Source organism: Solea solea, chromosome 1 (assembly GCF_958295425.1).
Source record: "Solea solea chromosome 1, fSolSol10.1, whole genome shotgun sequence".
Lineage (NCBI taxonomy): Eukaryota > Metazoa > Chordata > Actinopteri > Pleuronectiformes > Soleidae > Solea > Solea solea.
The window spans coordinates 35736524-35748797 of NC_081134.1; the positions used below are offsets into that span (position 1 = coordinate 35736524).

A 12274-nucleotide genomic window follows, 5' to 3' on the forward strand; every position below is an offset into this window, starting at 1 on the left:
TCCGTGAAGGAAAAGTTCTGAGCTCCTTCACACAGATTGGATTTGATCTCAGTTCCAACAGCAGCGTGTTTTTTGACGATCTGTCTGTGACACAGCAAAGCGCAGAATTCAGCTGCAGTGCAACCGCGTTCATCAAAGTGCACTGATTAGTCACACGCTCAAGCTGGCGACGTTCGCTTTATCGGTTTTACTCAGTTTAAAAATCTGGTGGGCGTCTACATGATGTCCTCATTCTGTGTTTTACTTGTTGCAGCACAAACATGTTGGACGAGGCTTTACTGAATCTCTTATCTATGTGGAAATAATAATAATTCAGATCGAGCTGTAATTACAAGCAGCATTATTTATTGATTTCGATTAGTTTGTGTTGTAGGATAATGTAGGAGTTTATTTGTTAGATATGTCACTTCTTTTGATGTCGGATACATTTTCTATATTTGTCACTAGTGGAATATTATAGTGCTTTCTTAATAATAATATGAAATGGTGTGTTTTCTATTATTACAGTTAGTCTAAAGTTTGGGTCACAAAGTAAGAAGAAACTAAGCATTAAATCTTTAATCTATAATAAAAATGTATTTTGTATTGTGGATACCTTTAAAACATTACACATTTACTTGGAATTTTAATATAAATACATGTTAGATTCTCAAACATGTTGTCACCAACGTTAAAATACAGTGGTGTAAATAAGTCGAGCAGAGTCAGATAAAGCGAGCGATAAGGTGACTTTAATTATTATTAATTACGTTTTTTGTTTCTACGCACTCTGGTCACATACCCCGGTATTTTCAGTAGAACAGTATTTCTGATTTTCCACCAAGTACCACCAGAGGAAGCTCACGTACCACTGGCGGTGCACGTACCACAATTTGAGAACCATGGATACACAGAATAGACTTTTATGGAACTGAAATATGGCAACAATCCAGCAAGTAGCTGCAAGTATACTAAAACAAACACTGCAATACAAATGTCCTCCTTGGTGTATGCCTTGTATAAGTGATGATATTTTGATGATATGAAGCATGTTTGTAATGAATGTGTCTCTGCATGTTTTGTGTTCCCTGTAGTCTTTACTGGTGGCGCAGCAGCTGGCCAATGCTGTAGGTGGCGTGATGTCTGGGGCAGCTCCAGGCATGAACCAGCCCATCCTCATCCCCTTCAACGCAGGCGGACACCTTGGCGGGCAGCAGGGCCTGGTCCTCTCGCTGCCCACAGCCAACCTCCAGAGCCTAGTGGCTGCTGCTGCTGCGGGGGGCCTTATGACGCTCCCGCTCCAGAACCTGCAAGGTAAGACAGACGGCAACCAAACCAGACTTTCAGCCAATTTCCAAAATTGACTTAATTTCCATTTTTTTCACAATTTGTTATTCATTGACAATGACATTTCATAGCATCAGGATGATGTACTTAAAATGGTCCAAATGTCAAGGTAATGCCAAGCTCTAGCAAATTTTTAAAGGTTCAGTGTATAAAATGTTTGGTGAAATTGTTTTCATTTGGCAGAAGTTGAAGATTAAATAATTATACTTAATTATTGAAAGATTTGGAACTTGGAAAAACATCAATTAAACTTAACACAAGTTGACACATCACGTTCAAAAATGAGTGGGAAGAAGTCTAGACTTATCAAATCCCACCCCTTCTCCCTTATTTATATTGTATGTTTATCCCACTTCCTTAATAATAAGTTATCATTATAATAATTATAATAATTTTAATAAACAACTCGTAATACACACGTCATCACATAGAAAACGACATGGACAAATGGACAAAGCAAAAATGCAGAAAATAACCAATTTAAACTGAACATAAATTAACAAATAAATGGTTACTTAGTAATATAAATAATAAATTGAACTTATGTAAATAAAGAAATTAATTAACACCCTCCTGTGCCTGTCACACCACAATCTCATCTGTGTACCACATGAAAATATGATCTTTATATTTGAAATGTAGAATATTTGTACATATTTTATACATTTTAAAATGATCCTTCCCTCTGTTACCGAGAGACCAATGTTGCTTAATTTTACACACTGAACTTCAGATTTTTTATAAATCATAGTTTGAGGAGGGACAATGCACCATCTGTTCAAGAGACTGTGTATTTTTCATGTCTGCACAATAAAGTAAAATGTTTATTTTTATGTTCTATATTGTAAATGTTTAACATCACACTGGTGATTATTCTGTGCACTCTACACTGTGCGAGTGTACGGGCTGTTAAAGTCACAGTAACTGAACATCCCATAAAAAAACGAAAATAACTGGATGTTTTAAGTAGACATCAATATTTTAAATCAGTTGCTGCGTGTTCATCTAAAACTGAGGTTTTTATTTGACTCAAAGAATCAGCACTATTACCAATAAATATAACTTAGTATTGCTCACAAGAACAGTCTTTATACATTTCCACTCTGTGGGACATTTTTGTTGTTTCTCACAAATAAAAATGCTTTACAAAGCTTCTGCACAGGTTAGAATCCTTCAGGGGTTTGTATCCCAAAAAGCTGCCATTCTCAACTCGCCCAGAGGAACAACCGTATTAATTACAGGTCAATGTTTTGCAGTGCAGCACCAAAGCACTTTATGCCTCTTTTCTGTGCATAAGAGTGCACTGTACTTTACTTTTTTATCTCCTTTCCACCTCATCTGTCCATCCACATGCCAGTGCTTATCCTCGCCTTTTAAACTTTAATGCCCAAGTGTTCTCTTTTGATCATAGTTGTAAATGGTTTTCATTTTAATGTTTAAAACATTGTCTCTTTTATACCATTAGATTGAGGGATGGATGGAGAAACAGTCAGTCATAAATCTTGGATGAGAGAGCCCCAGTAATGTAAAAAGATGCCAGGCTACATGTAAAGCAGTGTGTTTTTAGGTTGGAGATTACAATAATGACAGTGCAGCACAAAGTGCAGGGAAGGCTCCCTTCATGTGAAATGGATAGACAGATGCCCTGAGTGAGGAAATGTGGAGGTAGAAGCCTAATGGACACAAACATGCATAAATAACAGCAGCCATCGCTGTGGGCAGAGCTTTTAATAAACCTGCGTCTACCCAGTGAGTTCGTCAGTGTATCCGTCAGTGGTGGACGATAATGGGCCCAGCAGGCCTGTCTTACTCACACTTTAACAGATCTTCCTCCTGGTGCATGAGGGACAACCCAGAGGCTTCAGTGATCTGATGAACTGATCGACAGACACATTGTCAGGGTGTCAGGATGCCAAAACAAACACCTCTCCGTCATCCTTATTGTTCACTGCCAAACAAACCAACAGACAGTCTGGAATCCAGTGGCCTGATAAAATTCCCCATCCATGGAAGATAGTGAAAAAAAAAACACTCTAGCTTTTGTGGCAGATCTTTTTTTAAGAGTGTGGACTGACAGACTGCCTGTTCGCATGTCCTCTTATCTGAGGGGGATTCATTGAAGGGACCTCCGTGGAGAGAAAGTGACACAAGTCACGAGTGAAGCTAAATGTCTTGACTGTGTCCGGGCCCCTCTGGCCACACAGTGCTCCTCCACTCTCCCCTGTCGGAGTTCATCACAGCTGCTCTGAATGAGGCCTGCTGGCACAGCACCTCTGTCAGACAACTGCAACCCTGGCCTCTGCCTCCCCCCTTCTCCCCTCACCCCCATGCCTCCCCTCCCCTTCCCTCCACTCCCAGCTCCTCTGGGTCTCCAGGACTGATTATTCACACATAAAATACAGAGCCGCGCTGTCGCCAGGGAGCAGTGGGCTCATTTCACGACCTCAGGAACAAGTGTGCTTTACAGCACTCACGCTGCTAGCTAATTAGTGTCAGATCAGACACAAGACAACTGCGAGGCACAGTAATGAGACTCCAGGAGGAGCCCGACCAATGGTGGTATTTAAATGTAATGAAGCGGCTAATGACCAACTAATAAGGCTGTTTGTCTTGGAGAACGGGCAGTCGAGGGTGGAGGAGCTGTGTACTTAACCCGAGAGTCGGCATGCTGGCAGTCACATAGTCCTCACACATCAACATAGTGTTTACAAGTTACATTAGGTCAGATTTATGTATTTAAATCCAAATTATTTTCTACATTTGAATCTGAAATCGCACTGCGAAGCCTCCAGAATCTTGATCTGATTCTCGCCACGTTGACATTTTACTGCTGGAATTTCACAGGTGTCGCCTTTAACTAGGCTCCTATTGGATGATGTCAGCTGTCAATCAAACTGGTGTCCACCAGGCTGTACTAAGCTGTACCTTACCATCTAATTAGAGTGGGAACAGAGTTTTTGGAGAAGACCTGAAACTTGTGATTTACTCCTCAGGAAAATGTTTATTGACATTATAAATCAAGTGATAAATAGGCTGATTTTCCTATAGACTTACATTAAAAAATCAGTTTGCAACCCGCAGCTTCACCCCCTGGTGGCTAGTTGTTATATTCCTACTTCTCGATTGACTTCACTCAGGAAACTGGAACACTCCATCCATTTTTTGTATAAGGTATATGGGTTAAACTCGCGTTTAAATGGCATTCACTCGCAGGTTTGATTCTGAAATAGAAAAACAACAAAATAGTAAAATGATCATTGTGCTCCTAAAATGACAGATATACCTGCTACTGTTATTGTTAAAGAGGTTTTATTCAGCTTCAATGAGGGAAATTAGGTGAAAACACAACAATGACACACAGCATCTTTCACAAGTCATCGTGCTAAATAGGCTGGCTCAAGTTCATTCTGACGGGAAGGAACCGGCCGATCTGTTGTGAGCTCTAGGAACGCAGCTCCTTCAGACTGTGATGAATAACTATCACTGTAATGGGGCTGTGCTGTAAAGTTGGAGCGGCTGCTTGAATAAAACCGAGCAGCATCCTGTGGCAGACTTGGTAAACACAGGCACCATTGTAACTGGTTATTTGTCAGAATGATTTATGCTCACAAACATGCAGTAAAAACAAATTCCCAATGAAACTAAACAAGAGAGAAAGTTATCTTTTGTGACAGAGTGCACACAATTCTCGCTGACTTCACAGAGGCAAAAACTAGGTTGGGTCATGCTTGAGGTCTGTTTATATGACAGCTCATGAGAATAAAAAAAAAACACACAACAGGATTTTCATAGTTTTGAACACAAGTGTGTGACTGAGGCAGACAAAACATGTGCAGATATGTGTTGTTGCGTTCAGTGCTTATTCGCGGCTGCATTTTTAATAGGTTGCGTTTCACATGTTTTTTTGAAAAAACAGCAAAGCATGATTACCATACTTGTAAAAGCAGTTGTATCAAAGCACTGTACATGTAATGCACAATGGGAGGAAGCAGAACAAAGTCTCATCTGTCTACTCCTCTTCTCCGTGACTCACTCAGAGCTAATGCAAGAAGCTAGTTTACCGGAGCTCTGTCATATTAATAAGCGTCTCCCTTCTTATTTGCTCTCAGCAGAAAAAGCCAGGCAGCGCATCACATCAGAGAGTGGAGTTTTAATGGTGAGGTGAGAGAATTGTTCCTCTGTAGTCGTCCGCAGGAAACACAAAACAGCACTCAGGCTCCCCCCGATAAAGGTCGGCCTCCCACTCACCTGCGGTAATGAGACACGGTGTCAGTGCCAATCAAAGGCACGTCTGCCGTTTTGATGGAAATGCTCAGTGGTGTCGTTCGCGGGTTGCGCTTGTTGGCGTGATACAAATTAGGGAAATCACTTCGCTCATTACACCACCAAAGGCTGGGGCTCCTGGAGGGGGGCAGAGCCAGATGTTTCCACACTAGTTAGACACATCAGACTGCATCTCTTCTGCCTCAGCTGACTGCTGCTCCTTTAAGATGTTAGCTCACCGGGCCGAGCCACTGACTTAACCTCTGTCTGCTGTGGGAATGCTTCTGTGTCCCTTTACCCATTACATTATCGGAGCTGGAGAACTTCAAACATCCTTTTTGGGCTTGTTATAGCCTCACTAGTTGCTCACTGTGGGATTCCTTTCCTTGTGTATTTTCGTCAGAGTCATTTTGGCTTAAGAAAAGAGACAGGCTATTGTCTGTGAGCACATTAAGTGAACACAGGATAAGAAGTCCACATTTCCTTACACGATGTCCCTTTCTCCCTCATTGCTGTTTAATTTGAAGTGTTCTCAAGCCGTGTGTATTCCACGCCGTCCTTTAATGATTTAACTTTGCTGTGGCTGTGAGATGACTCGCAGGGGAGAGAGCCGCATTAAATAAATAACAGTGATAAAATGTAGACCTCATACATTTCAAAGCTAATGCAACTAGCAGTGCAATAGGAGCAGCTGCACACAGTCCTGGAGCGGTAATTTGATTGATTTGTTGTGACAGCAGCCAAATAATTGAGAGTGAGAGGTGCTGCTGGAGATGAAGCGCAGGCTGAGGCAGGTTCGCCAAGGCAGTCCCAGCAGATACGGCACCCGAGTTCTCATCTCTGCCATTGATATCTGCCAGTGGTTTATTGTTTGTCTTCAATAAGCAGCTTGGAAACGTGCGGCGGCGGCGGTGGCTGTGGTGGTGGTGGGGGTGTTAGTGCCTTTGTGACAGTTTGCCGACGGAAATAAGAGGGGGGAAAAAAAATCACCAATCAAAACGTACAGAGGAAGCGATGAGAGGGTTAGAATCAAACACATAAATTTATAGTCGGGGCTGATGCGCAGGTTTACTGTACATGCACGAGTGAACACACAGACACACTCCCATGAGACTCCTGATTTATACTCTCATGTCTTTTTTGATGCCGAGATGTGAGTAAATTTTACCCCCCGGTGTTCCACTTGTTGCAGACATGCTAATGATTTGTTCCGAGTTCAAGTTACACATATTTCATAATTGCACAAAAATAACTACAAATGATGCACAGTGCATCTGATTATGAAGCCTGTTTCTTTACTTTAAACCTACTGTATGTATCCCAAGGTATTTTTGCGCTTTTCCATCCTGTGTAAGAAACACAAGCTCTGTTTGTCGTAAACCTGCCGCCTTTTGACTGGTGTTTTGTTGCTGTAGATGGTGGCAGTGTCGCTCCGGCTCAGGACAGTAGAGCACACGGCCAGGCCCTGAAATAGAAAGAAATAAATATAAGAAGAAGAAAAAAGGAGGTGGGATGGAGGGGTTTAGTGTTTATGGCAGTGTGGAGGAGGACAATAATATTGTTAATCAGATGTGGTTGTGTCTGCTCCTCCACAGCAGTCCCTGACATCTGCCCCCACTGGTAAACACTGGGGGAGGCTTTTTGCAAACCTGACATAAATACACAGACTACGAGATAGTCCATCCACATTACACACTGTGTCTGCCCTGTGTGCACTGTTTACACACGAAGTGTGATGCATTTATTTAAATAGATTTTGCAGTAGTTAGGCCTGGGCGATATGGCTTATAAATGATATCTTGACGTTTTTAGGCTATATTTCGATATATCTTGATGCAAAGCTGCACACAGGCTGTGACAATACATTATTAATTCTGCAATGCACACAAAAATAAACCCTAAAGGAATATAGCCATTTCTTTATTCTAGCTGCTACTGATCTGTATTACAGACAGTTGTTAACTTAAGTTTTCAATCAAAGCAGGATATTCTACACGAGTAAGAAACATTTTTGCCAATAAATACTCGTCACATTCTCAACTCTCAATAGAAAGCATAAAAACATGAAACATTAAAAAAACGATAGAGTTTGTTAAACGTGATGGAATAATAGTAGGTTTTTAAAGATTCTTAGACATTCTGCTATAACAGCAATAATCAGGCTTTGGTCATTCTGTTTTCTTTTCTAAATGTATGTCAGTTCCACCCATTTTTAATCGATTTACAATATAATATTATACATATCATACTATTTGACTACAGTTATAAATAAAATGTCATCCTCAGTCGCATTAATCACCAGTCAGTGGTTTCAACAAACAACAAGGTGTTGAGTCCAATATAAATTACAGAACATAATAATGTGTTGTTTTTCTTGATATTTCAACACTTGTGAAATGCTCCCAGTAAATGGCTTGACCACTTGGCCCCGGAGTTGTTTTGTGGAAATTACATCGCACTTTCTCCCTCCACTTTTGGACCAGGGCTGTTTCCGGAAAGATTTGCTAAAGGTCTGCCGTATTGCTGAGGTGCAATCCAGAGGCTTTCAGCAACAATCTGTAGCCAAGCATTTTAAATGAAAATTGATTTGTGATTTACATGGTCAGTGAGGGGAAAATGAACTTATGAAATGTTGTAAATGAAATATTAGACAAGGTGCAGTGGGAGAGAGCAGACAGAGATGGTAATCTTGTGGAACTGGAATTCCCGCCTGGCAGAACTGGGTGACATTTTACATTTATCTGTGTTCTGCATGAGTTGTAATGTTAATGGTAATTTTATTGGACTGAACTGAAATGAAAATGGTGTTATCACCGATTGCTTCAAATGTGGAATTGTGTAAAGCAGCATAGCTGCATCCTTTATTTCCCATTCCCCGGTAATGTGAGTCATTGCATAATCTGTCCTAAGGTTGCATGTGTATGTTCAGCCTTTTTATATCAGTGCGTGCAGAGCACCATGTCATACACCTTTTACCACACAATGGAATACACATACTGTTGTGTTTTCGTCTTCATAAAAAGGCTACATTTGTTTAGAAATGTCTGTCAGGAAGGTATTTACTTTCGTATGTTTGTGTAAATATCACAGGGACTTAAAGAGATAATATGTTATATTTCTGCATTCAAATATTTTAAGGAGTGATTCGACCAAGCATCAAGTAGTGTCTTTACATAAGCTAAATTGTTTACAGAAATCTGTAAAACATAAGAGTGAGGAAAGGCATTACTTTACTACTTTACTTAACAAAATCAAACAAACTGCTTTCAACATCATCACTCTAGGTCCTTTGTTATTGTTTCGATTTAGAGACCCCTACAGGCAGAATTTTGTCATTCTGTGCATTTAAATTAATCAATTTCATTGGAAAAAAGTTAGATTTTTCTATTGGAGTCCAACTATTATTTTGTAACTGTGAAAACAAGCTCAAAACTGCTGTATATGCAGAATTGTTTTCATTATCCTCATTTTTAGTCGGGTGTTTAAAAGGTCATAATATAAACAAACACATTATCAATGTGGATCTATCACAGACTTAATAATACAAGCAAGTCAATGTAGCATTACACTGGGATCAATACTACTTACACTCAGCCCAGATGTTCTAATTTTGATCAATACCCTGTGCAGTGAATGTTTCCTATTTCCACTCTGGCCATGTACAACATGTATGGATTTTCATAGCGCCGGATAGCACTCTTCCGTGTTTGAAAAAGAAAAAGAACCAAAGAAGAGAAAAGAACAAATAAAGTGATCCTGCGGCAGCAGACAGAGGCAGTGGGAGTGTGGGAGCCACCGTGGATCACACAGAGGTCACTTTTAAACACAGCTCTCCAGTTCCACGGGTGTGAAACCAAAGAGCCTGTGGTGACATTTGTCAGCAGATGGTATGGAACCAAACCCCTCGCCAGTGAGGATCTCTTAGCCGCTGCTAAAAGCTATCTGTGGTTACTAATTGCTGACCAGGGCCTAATTACCTTAATTAATGGCTGAGGTATCTGGGGTCCAGGTTTGTGGGGGCTTTTATCAGTATCAGTGCAGCTTAAAAGGTCCCACAGGAGGTCTGAGGAGCATGTAGGCCCCGTGGGTGCTATTTCTGGACTAACTGCAGACACATCACAGATGGATCCTGTGGCATCAGTACAGCACGGCATGTTTGGAAAGAGCTATCTATTACTTAGGAAAACCTCGATTATGAAAAGCGGCTTTTCTTGATTGTCTTCTTGCACATATCTTCTACTTAGATAGATTAATCGACCTAATTAATTAAGTGCGCTAACTTTTTAATCAGCATTATCTAATTATTATGTAATTAATTGGCTGTATTAGTATTTGTTATGTATGTACATTTACAAATCTTTCCCCCCAGAAAGTTATGTAGTTTTTACATGATATACTGTATACTGAAATTATGTCAGTGCACTGCAGTGATTCAGACTGTAGAGACGGATCATAAGTGTCAAATATAGTTCAACATATTCCACCTGCGAGTAACAATCTTTAGAAATCAGTTTATCCTATAGTGATATTTTTTTTGACCAATTTTACTTTTTCCTTTAACAAATAATACAGAAGAAATGCTTTATAAACATTTTTCCTATCTGACTTTGCGTTGCCATCCCTGTTACACACACCATACATGATGTGATGACTTTAAAGATACTGAAGGCTCAATTAAACCTCTTTTATTCAAGAATTATTTATTGTCATTATGAATACACATAGTTAAATATCCTTTGGTAATACTTTGCGATACAAGCACACTATAAATAGTTAAATAAATACACAAAACACTACAAATTGTGAATAAACGGCACAATAAAAAGTATATAAAAGACATATCAGCAGCATGACAATGTTATATTTTATCAGATGGAGAAAAGAATCATAAAATATCAGCATCATATCGGCTATCGGCAGCACTGATTTCTAAAGAGCGGTATCGGCATCAGCCGGCGAAAAACCTGTATCATTAGACCTCTACTTTTCTTTTTTTGCAAGCCTAACTCCTGAATGGCACTGCTGTGATTCACAGTGACAAAGTAGAAATTGTCTACTCTACATTCCCCCCCCCACAGGTTGTGAGGTGGTTTTTGTTCAGTGGGCTCTCACTGTGAAATTAGCCCGGCTATTTTCATTTCCCGGCTGCAGTGAAATGGTTAAAAGACACAGATCAGCCAGTATGAAAATAGAACTGATTCAACAAAATCCGCTGCTTCCCCTTGCTTGCTCCTCAACCATCCAGCAAAAAAAAAAACCTCCCCCACTACCTTCTCCTATCCCTTCCTTTTTTTTTTTCCCCTCCCTTCATCCCTCCCACCCTTCTCCCCCTCCTCCCTCCCTCCCCAAGCCCCCGTCAGGCACCTTGTCCGCATCTGAGGAAGGCTTGTAAGTTTCGGGTGCATACATTTCTTTTGATGATATATTGTCCCGGTGCGGAATTTCATTTACTGCTGCTGCCCTTTGCTGAACCTGTTGCTAGTCAGTGAGCACGATAAGCGTATAAGTAGCATGCTACTTCATTCATCATACATCGTTCTGGGCTCTCAAATATCTCATATGAGATTCAGGAAGAAACTACTAAACCGGCACAAAAGATCCCACCAGGATCAGCTGAGGTGCCATTAAAAACGCTGTGTACATAATACAGCACAGTTTGGTACTTGTTATCAAACACACATTTTTAGTGTTGCATCTACAAAACAGTAGCCCCTCATTTCATGGTGTACACGTTGTTTGTGTAGGGAGGTGGTGGTGGTGGTGGTGGTGTTCTGTCTCAAGTGCGACGCTCATCTTGTACATTATTCCATTCACATTGCATTTTGAATGCATGCATTCTGAAATCTGTTTTTCCCCTCAATCGTATGGTGGCTGCTCTGTGTTGTATTAAACAGCATTAATAATCACAAGAAGCTCAGTGTCACTCAGAAGTCTCCACATCACTGAGGCAGACAGTGTTGTGCTGCTGGGCATGTTGTGCTGTGTGAAAGTGCTTACACGCTCCCTCAGACAACCAAAGGGAATAATTAAAGACAGAAGATGGAGGCAGAAGAATGGAAAGCAAATCCCATTGTTTGGGGTTATTTCATCCCACTGAATTTCTTTCTCTCACTTTCTTTCACTCTCTTCTTACGTCCCCCCCCAATGCACTGTGGGTATGTGGCATGCTATCAAAAGCATATGTAAGCGAAGCAGCGTAGAACAAAAGCCCTATGATGTCCTCCTCATACCCACATTGTCTTTTGATTATTCTACAATCATTTTATATCTGTGTAAGTTGGAAAGGAAGGGAAGGCTTAATAACCTGATAATATACAATACTGTAGCTGCTCACAAACCACAAGATGTGTTGCTCATTCTTTATTTGTTCTCGTGTTCCCTAATGGCATAATTTCTTCAAGCCCTTGGTATCAAAGTTGTTACCAAAATAATCCACAATGAAATTCAGATTTAAGGTGAATTAGAATGTTAGAGCAACTCCATTCCACTCCATTTCTAGAGCAGTAAATGTAGCCCTTCAATCTCTCCCAGCTTTTACTGTCATTCAGAGAGCACTCAGTCATCTCCGTGCATCAGGCCCCGCAATATTGATTTTTCCACCCACTGAAACAGCCGCATGAACATAAATTTTGCATGAGGCTTTTACTCACGGCCTCTGCTTTGGTCTGACGACACATGATGGGAC

The 12274-nt window shown here is 40.6% G+C and overlaps 1 protein-coding gene across 4 annotated transcripts in view; it reads left to right on the top strand.

The window, feature by feature from the left end:
* The window catches only part of pou6f2 (POU class 6 homeobox 2), an 84832-nt gene that overhangs the window by 27215 nt on the left and 45343 nt on the right, over nt 1-12274 (top strand). For all 4 annotated transcript variants that reach the window (XM_058639604.1, XM_058639625.1, XM_058639617.1 and 1 more), the window contains one exon: nt 1074-1293. In XM_058639604.1, the coding sequence (XP_058495587.1) occupies nt 1074-1293 (220 nt within the window). The remainder of the gene's footprint in view (nt 1-1073; nt 1294-12274) is intronic.